The sequence below is a fragment of the Oncorhynchus gorbuscha genome, linkage group LG08, assembly GCF_021184085.1.
Source record: "Oncorhynchus gorbuscha isolate QuinsamMale2020 ecotype Even-year linkage group LG08, OgorEven_v1.0, whole genome shotgun sequence".
Classification (NCBI taxonomy): Eukaryota; Metazoa; Chordata; class Actinopteri; order Salmoniformes; family Salmonidae; genus Oncorhynchus; species Oncorhynchus gorbuscha.
This window is the reverse complement of record NC_060180.1, coordinates 36,628,903-36,652,929: the sequence shown is the minus strand read 5'-3', so window position 1 is coordinate 36,652,929 and position 24,027 is coordinate 36,628,903. Positions and strand designations below refer to the sequence as shown.

Sequence of the window (24,027 nt, the reverse complement as noted above, 5' to 3'; positions counted from 1 at the left end):
ATATTTTGTTTTTCAAAGAGTTAAACAGAGTATACTTTGGTAAGTGCCAAGAACCCAGCCTCGGCTCATTACTGTCTCAGGGCCCTCTTGAACAAGAACAATCAAGGCGGAGTGTTGAAATATTAATTAGAGAATATTGTGCTCGGTGTTGTTTCAGAGTTCTCGTGTGAGGCTTTGCTGCATATGTAAGTGATCTTTTTATTTTATTTTTTTAAACAGCGGTTGTTTTCTCCCTCAGGAAACCGGGGCCCTTTCTTCAAACTCTCCCTGGCGCACGCGGAGGGAGGACAGTGTATGCCACGCGTTGATCATGCGCTACCGCGCGCGTGTGTGCTGTCCCCTGAAAATAGCTTTTTTAAGAAGTGTGTGTTCTAACATCTAAAGGGAATTCTATATGAAGGATTTGCATGTGACCCCTAAACATGGGCCTTTCCTGTGTGCTCTGCGAGTGCCAATTTCCTTTCCAATGACACACCTTCTGATGATAGGCTTAGCGTGTTTGCCACATCAACAGCCCACCAGGAAACTGCCCAGAGTCAAAGGTTCCATAACCAAACCGGTACAACAGCAGCCTAATCCAAATAACTTGAACTAAACAAGGAATGTTGTCATTCTTCCTAACATGATCCACATGTCAACATGTGACCAAAGAAGCATGAGATCACATCATCAACAGATATGACATAGGGATTTGGCACACATTCTCATTAGTTCATTTGTAGGTATTTTTGAACTGAAATTCCTTTCTCTTTCTCTCTCTCTCTCCCTCCCCCCACCCCACCCTCTCTCTCTGGACCTCTCTCACTCCATCCCCCTCTCTCCCTCCACTCTCTCTTCTGTCTCTCTTTCCCTCCACTCTCCCTCTTTCTCCTCTCCCTCTCTCTTCATTCTCCCATCTCGCCATTCTCTCGCCCCCCACCCCCACCCATTGCTCTCTCGCCCCCTTTACTCTCTCTCCATTCTACCTCACTATCTCTCTCTCAAGTGTGGGCAGGTATCAGCTTTACATACTGATCCACTGATCCTGCTGTGGGCTGATGAGACCACCATAGTCATTGGCTAATTAATTACAAATGCATGCAGACAGAGAAGGAGCGATAGAGAGGGGGAGCGGGCTGGTGGGGCGGGGCGGGGGTAGCGATGCGACAGAGAAAGGGGGAGAGGGAGGGGGTGGTGAGAGTGATGGGGGGGAGATGTGAAAGGGAGAGAGAGCGGGAGCGGGAGAGTGGGAGAAAGATGAGAGAGGAATTGTGACGTGAGTGGTGGGAGGAAAGGAGAAGATTTCGGTATCGTTGTTTACTTTAAAGACCCGTTTCCACCTCGGCCATTAATGCAGTCAGTAATTCTTGCGTGTGACTCATCGGCTCTTTATAAAGTAGGTCAGTAGGTTTTTTTGCTCAAAGTTCTAATAAGACTTGCAGAGTTCTAAAAGCCCCCGAGTGCACTGGGGGGGGGGGGGGTCACACAGAGATTTAAGGCTCCCACGCTCACCTCTACAGTATCATGCCAAAAATGGTGGAATAGATCATTCTACCCACAACATGTCTTACTAGATGTCAATGGTTATCATTTTCATTCTATTGTAGTAACTTGTCCTACATTGTATATATGCCTAAAATGATCCCATGTCTGTCTCAAGGCAGGTAGCCTTGTGGTTAAAGAATTGGGCCAGTAACCGAAAGGTGAACAAATCTGTCGAAGTGCCCTTGACCAAGGCACTTAACCCTAAATGCTCCTGTATGTCGCTCTGGATAAGAGCGTCTGCTAAACGACGAAACTGTTAAAACATTTAAATGGAAGACATTGATTCTGGCCCTTAGAACGAGTCAGGATCAGCTTTGGCCTACCTCTTCCCTAAATATTTATGGGGTGAATTTCAATTCTGATTTATGGTCAGTGTTGGCAACAGCATGTTAGAAGGGACAACAGCAGACATAACTTCACATGAGTGATACCCGGCGTCTGCCGCTCCCCCTTTTAACAGTTTCTTAACTCATCCTCCCCATCTGTCCATCTGCAACCCACCCAATCTGGCTGGCCCCTGTCAGCAAGTACGTATGTGTGCTCGCAAGTGTGTGTTTGTGTGCTGGAGCACATTCGTAGCTACTCCTTTGATTATTCTCCCAATTAAACTCTCAAACTCTCTTATTTTCTTTTAAAGAATACTGAAAATACTCCAATATTTGTCCTCCCACAGACCTCCCGAATCCTTAAACTACAGACTCATCTTCTGTTCTTCCCTCCAACTGAAACACTCACTCGCTCAGTAGTGTATGGACCAAGGTTGTTCTTCCTCAGACAATAACTTACTGCCATTCCCTTTATCCAATTCTAATGTGAGGATCTTTATTGTGCGTGTTCCTTTGACCTCCTTCCTCTCTTTCAATGAAACAGCGCAGGGGTGGCGGACGGGGGCGGCGAGGCGAGAAACAGCGAGACAAAAGCTGATGAGTTTCAAAAGCTGCAAAAGGAGAGAAAGAGACAAGGAACGGAGGAGGTAGAATGAGGGAGGAGAGGGAGGAACCCTTTAAATCATCATTTTAAAGTAATTAGAAACCTGGCGGGGCCGGACCGGGACGGCCGCACAGATTGCCTGCTCCCGAACACAAAACCAGTAATGAAGTGGAAGGCAGAAGGGAGTGGCGGGGGACAGATTTCTTTGGGTTAGCTATAACTGGCCCTAAAGTTCCCCTCAGTCTGTGTGGGTGTAAAGAAAGCTGTATTCATGAGGTGTTAACCGTTTTGTTTATCTGATGGCTGAATTTATTCAAAGTGTTGCCGCTATGAGTGACAGATGGCTGCGATGTGATGGATCTGAGCAGAAGTTGACACATCCGTGAAGAAAAAAAAAACAGGAGAAAAGGAGAGAAAAGAGAACCCAGTGGAGAGAAACAATGTTTAATGTGCTGCCCTGCCGCAGTATCTGTGCGTTAGCGATGTCGATAATGAGTAGGACTATTATATGTCTCGTATATTACGCCCAGGAAGCTCTGATTTAAACTCCCGTTACACAGCTCTGAGAGCGCTATAATGTCAAAATATGTTAATTACTCGCCAACAACTATATTCAGTTACTCCCGTTATGGCCGGTATGTACTTCCAATAAAAGGATTATATAAACATGTCAAAACAACCGAAAAGATGGCGATTCGGCTCCTCCACTCATTAGCCCACTGTCACGCATAGGTCAGAAGTCTACAACAGCTCAATACAATCGGGGGGCTGAAGAGGCCTTTTGTTTTGGGTTGCTTGTAAATGAGTATTTAGATATTTTGGGGGGGGGGGGAGTACATACTGGCGGTAATGGGAGTAAACGAAGACCGCTGATCAGCTAAACTCCATATTAATGTAACTAATGTATTTTGACATAATAACGCTTGCAGAGCTGTCAAATTGGAGTGAATCGGAGCTTCCTGTGCGTTAAAGAGACGTGTCATACGCATCGGTGTTGCCCATGCTATTTCGATGTTACCAATCTGGTGGTAATTAGAGGCTATCTGAGCTCACCGCTCTAACTGGTTCCCAGATCATATGCGCATAGGAAATGTGATTGGAAAATAGCTGTGGTGAACACTGATAATATATTTTTCAATCGAACACGTTGGTTCCGATAATTGGTTCCGACCTGCATGAAGTTTGGTCTGGAGTCGGTACATGATGTAGCCTAGGCCTAAAACGTTCCATGCTAGAGTTGTCTGTGATGAGATTTGAACTCGCAATCTTTAGGTTGCTAGACGTTTGTGTTATACGCTCGTTTTATGCCTTAAGTAACCACATGTCTTATGTAAGTATAACAAACATAACGTATCATACTAATTTGAGTCTAGTCTAAGAGACCAGGTTGGCCATCCATGGAGGATCATGTTCAAAATGTCCCTTTTGATTATTAAATCAAACACTTTAAACGCCTTCAACGAGGTGTCGGAAGCAGTCTCATTTCTATATTATTCTGTCATTCTGTGACCTGATTCCTCAATTCACACGACATCTGGAGCCTAAATACTGTCAATTAGAGAACATGACTCAATACTCTCTAAAATGCCCCTCAATTTAGCCTGGTTAAACCGACTGCTAACTGTTGAGCTTGATGATGTATTCACACATTTTATATCTATCAATGGTGGGGAGTAAAAAAAAATTAAAATGGGCCCTTTGAGTCACCTCTCTCCATTGGTGAAGCGATAATTGGATAATTAGGGGTGAATTGTATTATTAAATCATTAGTATATGTGCGTGTGATGGCACGTGAGTTAAGCAAAGGTTAGCGGGGTTGAAGTGGTGCGAGAGAGGGGCTCGACTACCTGCCTAAACAGCTGAGGATCGATTATCTTGGACAGCCCTCTGTACCCCTCCAGCCCTAACCCTCTCGCCCTCCTCTCCTCCTCTGCCTCTATTATCTTGGACAGCCCTCTGTACCCCTCCTCTTCTAACCCTCTCGCCCCTCCTCTCCTCCTCTGCCTCTATTATCTTGGACAGCCCTCTGTACCCCTCCTCTCCTAACCCTCTCGCCCCTCCTCTCCTCCTCTGCCTCTATTATCTTGGACAGCCCTCTGTACCCCTCCTCTCCTAACCCTCTCACCCCTCCTTTTCTCCTCTGTCTCTATTATCTTGGACAGCCCTCTGTACCCCTCCTCTCCTAACCCTCTCGCCCCTCCTCTCCTCCTCTGCCTCTATTATCTTGGACAGCCCTCTGTACCCCTCCTCTCCTAACCCTCTCGCCCCTCCTCTCCTCCTCTGCCTCTATTATCTTGGACAGCCCTCTGTACCCCTCCTCTCCTAACCCTCTCACCCCTCCTTTTCTCCTCTGCCTCTATTATCTTGGACAGCCCTCTGTACCCCTCCTCTCCTAACCCTCTCGCCCCTCCTCTCCTCCTCTGCCTCTATTATCTTGGACAGCCCTCTGTACCCCTCCTCTCCTAACCCTCTCACCCCTCCTTTTCTCCTCTGCCTCTATTATCTTGGACAGCCCTCTGTACCCCTCCACTCCTAACCCTCTCACCCCTCCTTTTCTCCTCTGCCTCTATTATCTTGGACAGCCCTCTGTACCCCTCCTCTCCTAACCCTCTCGCCCCTCCTCTCCTCCTCTGCCTCTATTATCTTGGACAGCCCTCTGTACCCCTCCTCTCCTAACCCTCTCACCCCTCCTCTCCTAACCCTCTCACCCCTCCTCTCCTCCTCTGCCTCCATTCCCTACCGCTTATCTGACGGACAATAGATCCTAAATCGCCTCGTTTCCATCTCAATGAGTTAAGCCCAACAAGAGGCGAGGATCAGGAGACCAACTCCACGACACAAATGTCGGGCGATCACTTGAGCAAATGGGACGTCAATGACAGGAAGAGAGGGAGGAAAGAAAGGGAAGGTGTGGGTCTCCTGAAATATATATTTTTTAAGAAAATGCTAATACGTCTCGTGAAGAATAGATGGGATTTGCGAGGCTCGCTCTAATTCTGCTATTGTTGAACTCGCGTGCAGACGGGCGAGATTGACACACCAATCACGTGAGGGAATGAGTTGTGTGTGAGTGTGTCAGAGCTGGAGTAGTGAAAGCACGCTCACACAATAGGCAGCTTCGGGTTGGCCGAATGTCTGGCCAGCAGTTTAAAGAGAATCAAAAGAGGTCTTAAGAGCAAATCTCTCTCTCTCTCTCTCTCTCTCTCTCTCTCTCTCTCTCTCTCTCTCTCTCTCTCTCTCTCTCTCTCTCTCTCTCTCTCTCTCTCTCTCTCTCTCTCATACATAATCCGTAATGCGAGACTCTACACAGTGTAATTTGCCGTTGATTGCTCTCTCTCTGTGAGAACACTGAGCTGTATTAGAATATGCAGACCCGTGTATTCGCAGCCTAATAGAGAATAAACAGAACAGTTCTCACCGCATAGAATAGTGAACAGGCTATATAGGCATAATACAGCTATAGAATCAGTCTATAGAATGTATTGAGTTACATTAGAATGCATTTCAAGAGGGTTTCCACAATCGCAGCCTATTTGATGTATTTTCTCACATGCTGTTGCTTCTCTGGTAGGCCCCTACGATAGCCAACAGATCGTGTTCACATGTATAACCTAGTTCATGGGTCTCAGAATATTTGACATTCTGCGACAGATGGGTCTTTAGAAGGTGCCAACTAATACTAGTTCCCTCTGGAAAGGCGAGTGTTCCCTAAGAGTTGTGTGTGTGTGTGTGTCTGTTTTACTTTCGGAAAGAAGAGAAAATCTCTTAAAGAGCCGTGACGAGGCCCAGGCCGTCTTCTAAATGTGTTTTAATACCCTGTCCGATTCATCCACCATCTCCTGTTTAATGAAAGGAGTTGTGGCCGGGTCTGGCTGGGGCAGGCTCATTATGCTGCCGTTAGGTGAAGTGGTGTGTGAGAGCAGCGGGGCTTAGGGTCCCTACAGGCCGGCTCACAGGCACAATACACCAGGCGCTGCCTCCAAACAGAGGCCCCGCCATGCCATTATACTGCCTTTGCTAACGAGCGCTTCATACACCTTTGATATAATATCACCATTGAAATCTGGATAAACCTCCCCGCGCTAGCAGCCAAATCCCATTTGATACGGGTGTGTGTATGCGACTGTGTGTGACTGTGCTGGTGAGTGTGTTGTCTCTTCACCTGCGCAGCTCTGTTCTGGCAGACGAGGTTATGGAGGCGCGCGACGCGCTGACACGCATGTTAAAACGGCCGAAGAACACCGGATCTCATTAACGAATCCCCTCTCACATGACATCTCGTGAGCTGATCTGAGCTGAGTCGGAATTAGAAGAAAATCAATGTTTAAGTAGATAAAGTGGATATAGCCGATTCTATTGAGTCAAATCTGATCTGATAACAGTTATTGGATTAAGCCACACGGGGGGGTAGTCAAAATATCTAGAAGGGTCTTGGTGAATAGAGTTATGGAATTATGAATGACAATGAAATAGCCACATTGGAGAAGCATAGGAAACTGTTGCACTTTTTTGGGGTTTGTAGTCCAATATCTCATACATTTGTGAAGCATGGCTATAGGCCGACACAAGATTTGGACAGACCTTTCAAGTTTCTATTGTCACCTTCATTAGTATGGGTGGCAGGTAGCCTGCCGCTAAAGAGCGTTGGGCCAGTAACCAAAAGGTGGAAAGAAAATCTTCTTTTTTTAAAGTCAAGGAGAACAAAAACACACGAGAAATAGAATTAAGAAGAACATGCGATAGTAAAGTAAGCTACAGGGACAGCGCCAAAACCATATTTACAATGTGAAGGTATACTGGAGTGGTAGGGTTAGATAGAGTGCCTTCAGAAAGTATTCAGACCAGTTGACTTATTCCACATTATGTTACGTTACAGCCTTATTCTAAAATGGATTAAATCATTAAAAAAAATCTCAGCAATCTACACACAATACCCCATAATGACAAAGCAAAAACAGTTTAAAAAAAAAGATTTTTGCTAATTAATTAAATAAATAAAACAGAAACATCACATTTACATAAGTATTCAGACCCTTTACTCGATACTTTGTTGAAGCGCCTCTGGCAGCGATTACAGCCTTGTGTCTTCTTGGGTATGACACTACAAGCTTGGCCCACCTGTATTTGGGAAGCTTCTCCCATTCCTCTCTGCAGATCCTCCCAAGTTCTGTCAGGTTGAATGGGGAGCATCGTTGCACAGCTATTTTCAGGTCTCTCCAGAGATGTTCGATAGGGTTTAGGTCCGGGCTCTGGCTGGGCAACTCAAGGACATTTCAGAGACTTGTCCCGAAGCCACTACTGCATTGTCTAGGCTGTGTGCTTAGAGTTGTTGTCCTGTTGTTGTCCTGTTGGAAGGTGAACCTTTGCCCCGGTCTGGAGGTCCTGAGCTCTTTGGAGCAGGTTTTCATCAAGGATCTCTCTGTCCTTTGCTCCATTTATCTTTCCCTCGATCCTGACTAGTCTCCCAGTCCATGCCACTGAAAAACATCCACACAGCATGATAATATATGCTATTTAGCAGACGCTTTTATCCAAAGCGACTTACAGTCATGTGTGAATACATTCTATGTATGTATGCTCCCACCACCATGCTTCACCCTAGGGATGGTGCAAGATTTACTCCAGAGGTGACGCTTGGCATTCAGGACAAAGAATTCAATCTTGGTTTCATCAGATAAGAGAATCTTGTTTCTCATCTACAGTTGCGCTGGGCTTGCTGTTGAGTACATTTGAGGGGTGAATGTAGCACATGGGGATGTGTGAAATGTATTCCTCAGCCTGAAGTATCCCCACTTGCGCCAGCGAGGCACCAACTGCTAAGATGCTTCAAGTGGGCTGTCACGTGTGCTAGCAGAGGTCCTGAGTTCGTGCCAGATATTGGCCAAATTGGGAGGAAGTGTTACTCGCTACGCAGATAGTGCAGATAGTCCATGTGGCCATTTTTTAAAGCTACTTAGCAGTCTTACGGCTTGGGGATAGAAGCTGTTCAGAAGTCTTTTTGTGTCAGATTTAATTATCCGGTACCACTTGCTGTGCACAAACAGCGGAAAAAAGTCTATGGCTTGGGTGGCTGGAGTCTTTCCTTTCACACCACCTGATATGATATGTGTAGTCCTGAATGGCAGGGAGCTAGGCCCCAGTAATGTACTGGGCTGTCCACACCACCCTCTGTAGCGCCATGCAATCGAGGGCGGTGCAGTTGCCATAGCAAGCAGTGCTGTGGCCAGTCAAGGTGCTCTCAATGGTGCAGCTGTATAACTTTGTAGGATTTGAGGGCCCATGCCAAATTATTAAACTTCCTGAGGGGGAAGAAGCGCTGTTGCACCTTCTTCACAATTGTTTTTTTGCGTGTGTGTGAAGCTCTCAACCTGCTCTACTGCAGCCCCGTCAATGTGGTTGGTGGCATCCTCACCCTCCTGTTTCCTGTAGTCCACGATCCTTGGTCTTACTAACGTTGACGGAGAGGTTGTTTTCCTGGCACCACACTGCAAGGTCCCTGACATCCTCTCTGTAGGCTGTCTCATCGTCACCAGTGATCAGGCTTACGAACTTTGTGTCTCCAGAAAACTTGATGATGGTGTTGGCGTCGTACATGGCCATGCAGTCATGGGTGAACAGGGAGTACGGAGGGGACTAAACACACACCCCTGTGGGGTCCCCTTGCTGATGGCAGTAATGTTGCATACCCTCACTACCTGGGGTCGTCCCGTCAGGAAGTCCAGGATCAATTTACAGAGGGAGGTGTTCAGTCCCAGGGTCCCAAGAATTTTCACTTTTGTTAGCCAAATTTGAATGTTTATTACACATTTTAATTTACAGGCTGACAGTGGTAGGTCTACCCTTTCTTCAGGGTTTGGGTTATTGGGGGAAAGAGATGCTGATCTGTCAAGGACATACAAATGTGCATTCTTAAAGGGTTGAGGGGCTCTTTGGGTTGGGACAGGGCTACAGAATACGATTTCCCCTCACAATTGGTCCTTTACAAAAAGGGATGGATAGGCTTCTGTTAAAAGCTTCTCAACCAAACATATCAGCCTGGTCTCATAGATTAGACAGAACTTGGTAAAAGTAAATCCGGGACACTTAAATTAGTATGATATGTTTTGGTATATTTGGTATATTTGGTATAGTTACATAAGACAGAATGTTATTTAAGGCAAAAATAAAAGGAAGGTGGTTGGCTGAGGTGGATGCATAGGCATATAATGCAAATATTTAGCGACCCAAAGGTTGAGTGTTCAAATCTCTCCAAGGACACCTTTAACATTTTAGCTAATTGGAAACTTTTCAACCATTTACTACTTTTTTATCTACTTAGCATGTTAGCTAACCCTTTCCCTAACCCTAACCTTGACCCTTTAACCTAACTCCTAACCTTAAACTTAACCCTAACCCATAGCCTAGCTGAAGTTAGATACCTAGCTAAAGTTAGCCACAAAAAAAATCTGAATTCGTAACATATAATACGTTTAGCAAATTCATAGCATATTGCACATTTGCAAATTGTAACCATATTGTACGTTTGGCAAATTCTTAACATATCATAATAATTGTAATACGTAACATATCATCCTTAATGGATAATGGACAACCATAAATTTATACATACCATACGAAACTTAACATATCATATTAAATGGAGTGGTTTGGGTTTAGATACAGAATAATACAAAATACTCTGAGAGCAGGTTGAACATATCAATCTTCTGGTGAAGAACCTGATATGACCCTGTGGATAATTCATCAATAGCCTAATGATCCAGTAAATTGTAGGCTGCCTGGCATACAGCAGTGAACAATAAAAGTCCCTATGCATTGTCCATAATGACCCATATTTTGTCTTCAAATGCGACTGTAGCTATACTGTCTGTTACCCGAGTGCTTTGTCCTCTAGCTCAGGGGCACTGCGCATCACAGCGCCCCGCGTGTGTTTGTGCGCAGACTCATTAAACAGACCAACAAGACGTAAATAATCAACGGAAACTAAACATTAAAATCAAGCCTTGCCTTTAGACCACATATCTGTGCCAAGTTTATCCGCACAGTCCAGGAATCTCTAAGCAGGCTTAGAGGTCTTTTAGAAGTCCCCTTTTCGTTTTCAACGCGCGGATTGGTTACAGTGCATCTCATTTGCATGCACCGCGGTATAAACCCTCCCGCCACTGCAGCCCTCTCGCGCTGGGAGAGCACACCTCGGAGCGAACACGGCGGAGAGAGTTAGGGCTTTATTACCTCGTCGTCCTAAAACGAACACTGTCGTACCAAACGAGATTTGGAAAGTGCTTTTGTTTGAATAAATAGTTGAGCCAAGCTCCAGACAGTTTTTAGTGAATTTTTGTTGTGTTATTTAAATTAGAAGGATGGGTATGAGAGGGTGGAATTGGTGGGTGCTGGTGTGCACCTCGCTGGCTGTCCTGCCCGCTCTCACGGAGGGCAAGACGGTGAAGTATGAGACATTTGAGGAGGACGCCCCGACGACTGTCATCGGAAACTTGGCCAAGGACATTTCAATCAGCCCCTCCTCGGGCTCCAAGACAAATTTCAGGATGATGAAGCAGTTCAACTCGTCTTTTATCCGTTTGAGGGAGAGCGACGGCCAGCTGACTATCGGAGAGAGAATTGACAGAGAGAGAATTTGCAAACACACCCTTCACTGCCTCATCGCATTTGATGTGGTCAGCTTCTCCAAAGAGCAGTTCAAACTCATCCACGTCGAGGTGGAGGTCAAGGACATCAACGACAATTCCCCCGAGTTCCCCCGGAAAGAGTCGAGTCTGGAGATCTCCGAAAACACAGCTGTGGGCACGCGGATCCCGTTAGACTTCGCTGTGGATGAGGACGTGGGTTTGAATTACATCCAGAGCTACCAGATATCAGTTAACAGTCACTTCACCATAGATGTGCTCAGCAGAGCCGACGGGGTTAAATATGCGGAGCTTGTGCTCATGAAGGAGCTGGACCGTGAGACACAGGCTTCCTATGCGCTCGAGCTGGTTGCTATGGATGGTGGCAACCCGTCCCGCACTGGAACGACTCGCATCAAAGTCAAGGTGAAAGACTACAATGATAACAGCCCGGTGTTCGACAGGAACAATTTCTCAGTCGACCTCCCTGAGGACGCACCGGTAGGGTTTCTCTTACTGGACCTGAACGCAGAAGACCCGGATGAGGGGCTGAATGGGGAGGTGGTGTATGGGTTCGGTAACCAGGTGCCATCAGAGATTCGACAACTTTTCAGAGTGGACCGCAAAACGGGACGCCTCACCCTTGAGAGCCCCATTGACTTTGAAAGCAAAAAAACGTACGAATTCGACGTCCAGGCAACTGACCTGGGTCCAAACCCGAGCCCGGCTATCTGTAAGATAGTGGTGCAGGTGCAGGACGTTAACGACAACGCGCCAGAGATCTCCATCACGCCTATGACCTCCATCACGGCAGGAATCGCCTATATCACGGAGTCTGCGGCACGCGAGAGTTTTGTTGCTCTAGTCAGCACCTCGGACAGGGACTCTGGTGCTAACGGACAGGTGCACTGCACACTCTACGGCCACGACCACTTCAGGTTGCAGCAGGCGTACGAGGACAGCTTCATGATCGTGAGCACAAGCCCGTTGGACCGGGAACAAATCCCTGAGTATAATCTAACAGTGGTGGCAGAGGACTTGGGTTCCCCACCATTCCGGACCATCACCCAGTACACCATCCGGTTAATGGACGAGAATGACAATGCCCCTGTGTTCAGTAAGTCGGTGTATGAAGTGGCTGTGGTGGAGAATAACGCACCGGGTGCTTACATCACCACGGTGGTCGCCAGGGACATGGACTTGGGCCACAATAGTAAGGTGAGCTACAAGCTCGCTGACGCCTATGTCATGGGCTCTCCGGTGTCTGCTTTTGTCTCACTGGACCCAGCGAGTGGCTCCCTTTATGCACTCAGGAGCTTCAACTATGAAGTCATGAAACAGCTCGAGCTCCGCATCACAGCCAGCGACGGTGGGTCCCCGCCCCTCACCGGAACCGCGACCGTAAATATTAGGATAGTTGACCAAAACGACAACGCACCTGTCATCAACCAGCCCGTGCTCAATAATGGGTCCGCGGAGGTTCTGCTGCCCCGGGATGCGCCCTCAGGCTACGTCATCACCCGGGTGGAGGCGCAAGATGCTGATGAGGGCTTGAATGCAGAGCTGTCCTACAGACTTGCCTTTGGAGAGGCATCCGTGTTCTCCGTTAACAAAGCCACCGGAGAGGTCTACCTCAACCGCGTGCTCAGTCATGGCGTGGACGAGACCCTGCGCGTGACCGTCACGGTGAGTGACAACGGGAGACCTGCGCTCACCACCGCCGCCACGCTTCACTTCCTCATCATTGCGGGCGCCCCTCCGAGCGACAGGACTGTGTACCGGGCAGGCAGCAGGGAGGCCGGGGAGCACACACAGTGGGACCTGTCAGTGGTGATTATCATCGTCCTCGCGGGGAGCTGCACGCTCCTGCTGTTAGCCATCATCCTCATCGCCACCACCTGCAACCGGCGGAAACGGGACAAGACTGGAGATGACACCGACTCGTACGGGGAGAAGGAGACTCTGGAAAGAGGCAAAAACAACGGCGACAACCCTCTGCTGCCGCTCCACGGAGTCGTGGGAGGGTTTGAAGCCCACACCTTCTCGAGCCAGCCTGGTTTTGCCGGGGAACACACTGGTAGCAGTGACCTGTGCTCCGCCTCAGAAGATGGGAGCGAGGCCCCGTGCGTCTACGAACCGGACAGCAAACCCAAGGTGAGATTCTGTTCCCTCTCTCTCCCTCTTCCTCTCACTCTCTTTCTCTGCATGTGCAGCCTCATACAGTGCTCTTGTAATGTGTTACTGTCCATGGTGCTGAACTGTGCTGTTTCTCTTTTCCGCAGGGCTACTCCACTCTGCCCGGCTACGGAAACGGCTACAATAACGGTAAAGAAGTGGTCAGACCAATCACCATCTGGAAGGGCAACTCCTACACCACCATCTCCGCAAGAGACCCCGCATTCAGCGGGAAGGACAGCGGGAAAGGCGACAGTGACTTTAACGACAGCGATAGTGACATCAGTGGCACCGACCTGAAGAAGGAGGGAGCACTGGTACCCCCCATGGGTGGCCAGAGTGGTAAGAGATACTTCTATTTCTGTACCATAACCATTACAGTCATTCGAAGGAAGTCAATGTGTACAGGGTTTTGCGCTTCTGTTTGGTCGCACAAGGAGACTAAGCTCTCTCTCTCTCTCTCTCTCTCTCTCTCTCTCTCTCTCTCTCTCTCTCTCTCTCTCTCTCTCTCTCTCTCTCTCTCTCTCTCTCTCTCTCTCTCTCTCTCTCTCTCTCTCTCTCTCTCTCTCTCAGGTCTATGGGCGTGTACCAGTGAGTGTAAGATTCTGGGTCATTCTGACCGCTGCTGGAGCCCTTCCACTGTCCACGCTAACACCGGTCCCTCGCCCGTCCCCACCCCTACCGGCCAGACTCTCTCCTCCTTCAACAGTCTCTCCAAGACGGCCTCGCTCCCCCGAGACTCGCTCCGGCGGGACAATTATTACCAGGCGCACATCCCCAAAACAACTGGCCTGCAGAGTGTGTATGAGAAGGTTCTGCATAGAGAATATGACTATGTCCTGGTCACTCCTCCCATACCCATGAGAGTTCAGGAGATTAGTGAAATCACTATCCCAGTCTACGGTCCGACCACCACACGGTGTCCCAGCAATGAAGTCTAAAGAAGAACCTAAATAACAGCATTCAAAAATGTGTTTCATTTTGTTTATAAAAACCATGACAATGAGAATTACATGTTGCTTACAAATGTAGGAGATTATTTGTCATGCAAATTAGTTTGTATATCCTAAAGAATATTTGTGTATTTTGAATTTTTAAGTGTTTCAATGTAAAAGTCACATTTGGACTCTGTATCCAATCACTGTTATGACTTTGTTGGACATATACTGTGTAACTTATGCAAGGATTTGTACATAAAGAGAGTTTATTTTTTTATAAAAATCATAATTAAACACCGACGATGTGTACATATGAATTGTAATTATACTGATTCTAAGGCATGCCTACTATTCAAATGGCCCAGAAACCACGTTTTTGATGCCGGAGACCCAATGTATCAAGTTGATAACTATGTATGAATTTATTTAAATGCAATGACGTAATAATTGTTTCGATTTTCTATCACCATATTCGAAAGAAAATAAACGTTGAAATACCGTTTTGAAACCTTAATCTTGTCCCTGACTTATTTCTGTTCACTCACTCCTACATCAACCTATTTAAGACATGCTACTCTTAGTCCTGGAGGGATAAGGGAGCTCAATGAAAAGTGCTTCTATGTTATTAAACAGAGGCATATTAATCAAGGCACTTTGCCCCCTTTGACAATTAAATAATAGCCCTAATACTGCTGTACAATTGGAGCCGAGAGGTGTTGCTATTGAAAAAACGGTGCGCTCTGACAGGACAGTGGAGGAGTGAAGGGGGACATTTCACCTACAACCGAATATAAACGGCGAACCTCGTCTCGTCTACATTTGATTGATAATTTAGTTTGACTATTGGCAACAAAACGATCTTGCGGTCTAATCATTCTCGCCAGAGGCTAGCAGTCGGAGCCAATCAAACTCATCAATAAGATTAACATACTCATCCGTGTATATTATAATCTCCAGGGGTTTCTGCATGTCTAAAGAGTCTAATACAGTCTGTAAACCGACCTCCTCAAGGCACAGAATAAAAAACAGTTGCGCACAGCACTCAATTATAACGCACACGCCCAGTGGGCGCCTATGCGTAAAAGCACGCCTGATACGTTTGGATAGAAAACTATAGTCGATTGACTATTGCCTTTAACCACAGGATGTAATTCATGTGTTTGGTAATAAAGCATGTCATGATAACTCAATCAGCGCACATACAGCGGGAACTAGATACCCCACGTCTCCTTTGAGATAAGCATTTTGGATGGATATTTGTTCCCATGGGGCCTTCACTGAGTGGCCCATACTGTATCGTTAGCTCGAGATAGGACGCCACACATTCCGCAGAATCCACCTCGGACCTTCGGCCCGTTAGAACTGAGGGAGAGGAGAGAGACTACTACAAGAGCAGCTCAGATACCCTCCGACTGAGCGTATTGGATGTTCCAGTGTGATTTAAGGAAAGGCTTCCTTACAGCCTCTGCATCAGCTGTGCACGTTTACTTCATTTGTGTTCCACCTACGGAACAATCCGCGTTCCCGTTTGAATAGGACTCCCAAAGAAATGTTGGAGAAATACATTAATATAACCCAGACGTTTTCCACTGCGCATCATATATGCCTGTCAAATGTAAATACACACATTTTGACAAAGGGCTTTCTTAGGTTGTGTAGGCCCACGCTGTCTGGACGCGTTTTGCACAGAAGGTAGCGCACTTGCCCTGTTGTTGGTTCAAGATCCGTACAGCCTGTTCTCTCTCAGTCTTCCAAAGCCATAATAACATCGTTCTACTCTGCATTCCTTGATGGACCCCTGTCCCGAGGCAGGGCGCCAAGCCAACATAATGACCATTTTAAAAGATTCCCGGTGTGACACGCCGCACGCGCATACTTTCATAACAATCATCGCGCATGAATAGGCAGTTTGGTTAGCCCTGCCCTGCCCTGTCCCAGAGAAAGAGAGAGAGAGAGAGAGAGAGAGAGAGAGAGAGAGAGAGAGAGAGAGAGAGAGAGAGAGAGAGCTAAGAGAGAGAGAGAGAGACAGAGAGGGAGAGCGAGAGAGAGGATTAGTGGACACCTTTGCTCAGGCTCTCAGACCCACTCGCAGCCATGGCCGAGAGTTCAGATAAAGTGCCCATCGCTTTAGCGGGACCCGAGGACCTGCAACAGTTTATGCCACCTGTAAGTAGACTATCATATATCGTTGCTTGAGTTTCTAAATGATATACCTGTGCCAGGTAGCCTAGGCTAGGGTCAGGAGCTTTATGTGGCCATTCCACGAAGACACCTGCTAATCTTTACGTAGGTGTTGATGTTGAGTTGGACTTTATGAAGGCAACGCATTAGAAATGATTTATAAACCTTTTTTTTACAAACAATTTTCAATTTGCGAACCCAGTTTAGGTGGCATTCATGTAAATTATTGATGTGTTCATCTCAGGCATACACTGCGGTGGCAGTTAAACCGGTGGCCACCGGCCGCCTGCTGAAGTCCGGGATTGTGGTTTTGATCGCCGGGGCAATACTGCTGCTGTTCGGGGCTATCGGAGCGTTTTACTTCTGGAATATTAACGACAAACATGTAAGAGTTTTAACATGAATCCTTCTGTAATAATGAACTACAGCGAATTCAAGAGGCATTGGTCCTTGAACCAGCGACTCTAGTCTCTGGCAGGCCTAATGTTAAAAGCTGATAAATCATATCATTGTGTTGAGCTATGCCATTTAGGTGTTGGAGCGCTTGGTAGAAGTCAAGAGCGTATAATGAATGGAAGCCTTGTGTTTCTGAGACTTGGGAGGGGGAGGGGAAGGGGGGGGCTCATAGGGTCCTGCTGATGTCCCGGGGACGAGAGGTGTAATCGAGGTAAGCCTAGGCTACTGTCGAATAATAAAACAATTATGTATATTATTTGAATGCATTTGGTAGCTATAGGCCTGCAGTTTAAATGCATTGCCTGAACAAGAATAGGAAAATCATTTGGTTGTTTTTGTCGCTGCTTCTAGGATGGAGATGGGGGTGTCAACAAAGCCCACCCATTATGAAGAAGGAGAAGAAAACACTCCTGCCCCCGAGCCAGATAGAGAATCTACCCCCCCCCCCCAAACTCCTTCTTGCAGGTGTTATAACATTCCCTGTGTGTGTGTGTGTGTGTGTGTGTGTGTGTGTGTGTGTGTGTGTGTGTGTGTGTGTGTGTGTGTGTGTGTGTGTGTGTGTGTGTGTGTGTGTGTGTGTGTGTGTGTGTGTGTGTGTGTGTGTGGCAGGTCTACAACGTCCACTACAGCATGAGTATTAATGGTAAGGTGGAGGAGGGCTCCATGGAGATTGATGCTACCAACAACATGGAGAGGTTCCGTACTGGGAGTGGAAATGAGGAGGCAGTGGAGGTCCACGACTTCCAGATTGTACGTTTGAAACAACAGCAGCAGCAGAAATGATTCCAATTCCATTTGGTACATCGAAGGCTACATCAATTTTGTAACATGTCAGATGCACATTGTTATTTTCTTTACAAGCAACTTCCTCTCCACCCCAGGGTTTAACTGGTATCCGTTTTGCTGGAGGAGAGAAGTGTTACATTAAGACCCAGGTCAAAGCTCATCTGCCTGACGTGGAAACACTCAACAAAGACTCTCTTCTATTCGACCTGGTAGGAATGACCTGCTCTCCTGCTCTCTCTCTCTCTTCTTTCTGGTTGTGTGTATCTCTGGGTTACCTATGACCACGACACACCTATCTCTACTGTCAGACACAGTTAACATTGGTTGTGTGTTGTGGGGGGGTTGGGGTAGATATAGAGACTGAGTTCATTTCAGCGATTACAGGAGAGATGTATGATGAACTGAGTGGTTTACTGGCTGGGTTGGCTGTGTGGTTGTGTGTGTGTGTGTGTGTCTGTGGTTAGTTGGCTCGGATGTGTTTAGCCCGAGGGTAAGGGCTTGTTCAAGTAAAGGAAGAGATTGTAGCAGATTGGTATCCAGCCCCAAACATGAGGTCTCTCTCTCTCTGATCTGGGGGATCTCTTCTGCCACAAACTATCCCCAAACAAGACCTGTGATCTGGACTCACCTGACGTACACAACTCCCCCACCCCCCATACCGCAAGTCATGTGTGATAACCCTAACTGTCATGTTGTCCATTTCTCTCAAAGTGAAGTCAGTTAAGAAGTATTTGATGGGAAGGTGAGCCGAGAGGACACCCACACACACGCCCGCCCGCCAACACACATACACACGCGCGCGCCACTCAGAGAGAGGGATTGCTTTCACTCGTGAGTCATGTTTTCACAGTCTCTCTCTGGCCAAACTGAAATGAGGCGGGTTGGATCAACACACTGATCTTAACAACATCTGAACAAGCCTGTCAAGCTGTCACAGTGCTGCAAGATGTCTGTGTTTCTGTCTGCGCGTTTGTGAGTGCGTGTAAGCTGTCCCACTGCCCAAATGAGGCGTTCTGATGATTTAAATCAGTTAGCGCTGTGTATGCTCCATGCACACATCATTAAACATCACGCAGGCCATCGCATGCACGCACGCACGCACGCACACACACACACACACACACGCCTCTCTGCCTCGTCAACAGACGTTTATTTATTCCACTGTGTGTGCTAGACAGTGTATGTTTGTGTGTATGTTGGGCTCAGTGAGATGTGGTTATAATAGTAGCTGCAGGCTGGTCTTCCAACAATATCCCAGTATTTCAATTTTGTCCAGGAGGTGGCATAAATGTCTATGGGTGAAGTGAAAGTACAATACATGACCAAAAGTACTTGGACACCTGCTTGTCGAACATCTCATTCCAAAATCAAGGGCATTAATATGGAGTTTCATGAAGCTCCCGACGAACAGTTCTTGTACTTACGTTGCTTCCAGAGGCAGTTTGGAACTCGGTAGTGAGTGTTGCAACTGAGGACAGGCAATTTTTACGTGCTATGCGCTTCAGCACTCGGTGGTCCCGTTCTGTGAGATTGTGTGGCCTACCACTTTGCGGCTGAACCGTTGTTTCTCCTAGACGTTTTTACTTCACCATAACAACACTTACAGTTAACCGAAATTTGACAAACTGACTTGTTGGAAAGGTGCCAGGTTGAGTGGCACTGAGCTCTTCAGTAAGGCCATTCTACTGCCAATGTTCATCCGTGGAGATTGCATGGCTGTGTGATCGATTTTATACACCTGTCAGCAATGGGTTTGGCTGAAATAGCAGAATCCACAAATTTGAAGGGGTGTCCACATACTCCTGTATATATAATGTAAGTAAGGATGAAGGTTGGTACCATAAAAACCTTGACGGTTAAGTTTAGGCAATAACTCTGACTGGTTAAGGTAAGGGTTAATGTTTGTGACAGGGTGAAAACAATAACTCCGACTGGTTAAGGTCAGGGTTAAGGTTTGTGACAGGGTGAAAACAATAACTCTGACTGGTTAAGGTAAGGGTTAAGGTTTGTGACAGGGTGAAAGCAATAACTGACTGGTTAAGATAAGGGTTAATGTTTGTGACAGAGTGAAAACAATAACTCTGACTGGTTAAGGTAAGGGTTAAGGTTTGTGACAGGGTGAAAGCAATTACTCTGACTGGTTAAGGTAAGGGTTAATGTTTGTGACAGGGTGAAAACAATAACTCTGACTGGTTAAGGTAAGGGTTAATGTTTGTGACAGAGTGAAAACAATAACTCTGACTGGTTAAGGTAAGGGTTAAGGTTTGTGACAGGGTGAAAGCAATTACTCTGACTGGTTAAGGTAAGGGTTAAGGTTTGTGACAGGGTGAAAACAGAAACCATTTTAAACGATTGCCTAGCACTGGGATTGAACCCGCGATCCTCGCCTGGCAAGCCGCTCGAGAGTAATATGTGCTCACGTTGCCCCTATTGGACGGTAATTGAAGGCATCTCCAAACGTCCTCGGGACGTGGACAAACGTTGAATACGGAAGTCTATCCGGTGTGATCTTGCTGGGTTGTCGGTTGTGATTTAGTGATGGGAAATATGGAGACGATAAACTCTTATTAGTGTCAACACACACACACAAACACAGACACACACACACAAACACAGACAAACACAGACAGACAGAGAATGGATTAGGTAAACTCATCAGTCCTGCACTGGAGAACGCTTGCTGTTGCTTGTCCACCAAGCTAATCATTTAAAATGAAAAATAAAAGTGTGTACATGTAGGTTAGATGATAGCATTCCCCTAACTATCTATTACCTGTTGAGTAACCAGTAACACATGTATATTACTCTAGTAATACAATAATATTATTCATGTTAGCAGTGTGTGTGTGCATGTGATCTCCACATCAGCAGGGAGACTTTATCAAATGTAGGCCATCCTGCTTTTCCGTTCAGCTTGTTGACTTGATGTGAATGATTCTTGACGTTGTTGAAGCGCCTAAACGCTGTAGAGAATCTGAGGGCTTCTCATAGACAGGAGAGCTCCTGTGTCTTCGGCTGAATCTACCCTTGGGGATGAGTAAAGTACGTTTCTAACCCAGATCGAATCTGTCTGTCTAATGAACACCAGGTCAGGAACTATATATTTACAAGAAGGCTTGATATCCCTTAGGCGCTATGCACTTTGCTTGGTTTCATTAAGAAAACATGCAAAGGGTTAAAACAGACAATGACGAACGAGACAGGAAACCACATCAAAACAAACAAGGGGGTCGAAAGAGTCGCAAGAATATTGCAATTATACAGGAAAATCAGTCAGACAGTGTAAGCCCAGGGACATTCCTTAAAAGTCTGTCTGTCTGTCTGTCTGTCAGAGCCGAGAGCTACTTTTTTTGTTTCTTTTTGTTTTTATTGTCACATCCACTGGTGCAGTGAAATGGGTTGTTTTAATTGGGCTCGATTCAATCTGTAGCGCTGAAGATCTTTAAACGCCAATGTTCCAAGCGTTCGGAGACTGCGTTCACGCCACGGGTAAACTGCACATGTCGGCTCAAATGGGAATGACCTTTAAACGTCAATGCGCAGATTTTCAACACTGTAGATTGAATATAGGCCTTATAGGATACACATTTTAATCTTCATCCTGTAATTACATTAATCCAACCCCCCCACCTCCCCTATCTCTCTCTCCAGGAGGATGAGGTGATGCCTGCTAAGTTTGAGGAGGACTCTCTGATCTGGGTGGCGGCTGACATGCCCCTCTCCGACCCAACCTTCCTCAGCTCCAAAATCCGCGATTTGTGTGGAAGCCTGCCAATCTTCTGGCTCCGCCCTACCTACCCCAACGGTACCCAATTAGCACCTTTATATTCTCACACACAAGTCCTTATATGGGAGTAGTAAAGTGTGTATTTGAAGGACAACAATAAGTTGTGAAAGTGACTGGTCATCTCCAAACAATGCACATAGCAACATGGTGCACTGGAGATAATCAAAACAGTACAATTAGTATAAAACATTAAAAACACCTTTCTAATAATGAGTTGCGCACCCCTCCCTCAATTTGTCAGGACATGGACTCTACAAGGTGCTGAAAGCATTTCACAGGGATGCTGGCCCATGTTGACTCCAATGCTTCCCACAGTTGTGTCAAGTTGGCTCGATATCCTTTGGGTGGTGGACCCTTCTTGATACACACAGGAAACTGTTGAGCGTGAAAACACAGCAGCGTTGCAGTTCTTGACACAAACTCCTGCCTAGACCTGGAGTGTGTGCGAGACCTACTACCAAACCCTGTTCAAAAGGCACTTCAATCTTTTGTCTTGCCCGTTCACCCTCTGAACGGCACACATACACAATCCATGTCTCAATTGTCTCCAGGCTTAAAAGTCCTTCTTTAACCCGTCTCCTCCCCTTCGTCTACACTGATTGAAGAGGATTTAGCAAGTGACACCAATAAGGGATCACCTGGTCAGTCTGTCATGGAAAGAGATGGTGTTCTTAATGTTTTGTACACTCAGTGTAGGTGTGGTGCTTCCAAAGGGGGCTCCTATAACGCCCTGATGTCAACATACGCCGTGTTGGCCTAGATGGCATATTGACAGTCTCTGTGCCCTCCCCAGGTGGGCAGAGGAAGAGGAGGGCAGCCCCTCGGCAGCGCCGCCAGGCACCGGGGGCAGAGGAGGAAGTGGACCCGGAAGCAGAATTTAACCCTGAGAACCCCTATCATGTGAGTGCCTTCGCCCACTCAATCAGCGTGCTGTGTAACTTCAAATTCCAGCAGCACAGCTCGAATGTTTGGCCTTCATAGACCGTGTTTGTTGTGTCACCACAGGCCTGTTCTAACAACCAGACTGCACATCCTCTTAGAGACACAGTATAATGTTACGCGCTCACGCCCATGTCAACAGCTGAGCGTCTGACAACGGGTCAAATGGTTCCTGTCCCTTCTCTCTCCCAGCATGCACAGCTGTGTGAGCAGGAACAGATGTTGGGTTCACGGCATCACCCTGAGCGGCCACGCTTGTCACCCCAACTGTGTGTGGGTGTGTGTGTGCACGCCTGTCCCTCAGAGCATGTGTGTGTGTGTGTGTGTGTGTGTGAGAGAGAGATCGCTGTCACCCTGAGTCTGTCTGCGCCTCAGAGACTCCTTTAGAATACCAAACTAAAGTTCCATTGAGGCTCTGTGTGAATAGCTCCACTATGAATCTCCCCACGCCCTGTAGCCCCTCCATGTGCCTCTAGACTCCCCCTAATCCCGACTGCTCCTCCCCCAGGCAACCCCAGACCACCACAGACATAGAACAGACATAGAACTCAGTGTTTGCATTTCAGATAAACCATTAAGTAAGAAATGATATTCCTTAGTTCTTCAGAGATGCATTTCTACATAGACATGTCTACAGATGCTGCTTTACTACCAGTATTTAACACGACTTCTCCCCTCTCACTCAACCTGTAGCGTGGTCTGGAGGGCGAGGAGGGCACAATGACCTTTGACCCCATGCTGGACCACCAGGGCGTGTGCTGTACGGAGTGCCGGAGGAGCCACACCCAGTGCCAGAGGATCTGTGAGCCCCTGGGCGGGTTCCAACCCTGGCCCTACCACTACCGCGGGTGCAGGGTGGCCTGCAGAGTCATCATGCCCTGCCGCTGGTGGGTGGGTCGCATCCTGGGCATCCTCTAAACACCCCCTGCCTCGACCTGGAGTGGTAGAATCCAGAGAAAGACAGGTGGTGGAGGGAGAGAGAGAGAGAGAGGGGAAAGAAAAACAGAGGGGGAGGGGGGGGGAGATAGGTCAACCAAATTGAGTACTTAGCTTGGCTAGGTATAGTGCAGTTCACTTACGATTTGGGCAAGGGAGGAAGAGCGAGACAAAGATTATTATTATTTTTTTAAAGGGGAGTGAGCAAACAATCAATCAAGGATATTCAGTTTTCAACCATAACAGAGAAATAGATGTATGCTGTAAGACATACGGTAGGTAGGCTACAATACCATACGTTGTATATCATTATTCATACCATACTCTTTAAGAGTACTTGCATACTACATACCCTGTGGTGACATCAACCTGTCTGATCTTGTCACCTGAAACCAAACATTAAAAGACTATATATTTTCTGTCGTTCTCTCATTAGTGACTGACACGACGGTTAGTGATGTGTAAACTTACCTTTCAGTTTTTCCTTTGCCTTTTTTGATGGAAACAAATGTAAGAAATAAGTCTTCTGTAGGCAGAAGTTAAAGTATACGAGTTGGGACGAGACTGTCACCTGTGTGTGTCTGTAGCCATTCATCATGCTAGTGAGAAGGGTTTCTGTCCTCCAGACCATTGCTATTAATTTCCCCAACAGTTTCTCCAGAAGTAGAGCCTACCAACATCTACTGTATACCGTCTGGTATTCTCCATCAGCATTAAATAACAATTTCAAAGTGCAAAATCAATGAATAAA

The 24,027-nt window shown here is 46.8% G+C and overlaps 2 protein-coding genes across 2 annotated transcripts; both read left to right on the top strand.

Annotated features, from left to right (window-relative positions):
* The first annotated feature begins 10,578 nt into the window (after positions 1-10,578).
* On the top strand, positions 10,579-14,697 carry LOC124040848 (protocadherin-8-like). The gene is made up of 3 exons (XM_046357948.1): positions 10,579-13,232; positions 13,361-13,595; positions 13,827-14,697. Exons 1-3 carry the CDS (start codon positions 10,815-10,817, stop codon positions 14,192-14,194), a joined length of 3,021 nt encoding a protein of 1,006 aa, XP_046213904.1. The 5' UTR covers positions 10,579-10,814; the 3' UTR covers positions 14,195-14,697.
* Positions 14,698-16,198: 1,501 nt separating this feature from the next.
* LOC124041574 (leukocyte cell-derived chemotaxin 1-like) lies at positions 16,199-23,746 on the top strand. Its single transcript, XM_046359304.1, has 7 exons — positions 16,199-16,357; positions 16,617-16,757; positions 17,438-17,578; positions 17,710-17,823; positions 21,266-21,419; positions 22,195-22,301; positions 23,034-23,746. Exons 1-7 carry the CDS (start codon positions 16,286-16,288, stop codon positions 23,256-23,258), a joined length of 954 nt encoding a protein of 317 aa, XP_046215260.1. The 5' UTR covers positions 16,199-16,285; the 3' UTR covers positions 23,259-23,746.
* Positions 23,747-24,027: the final 281 nt, after the last annotated feature.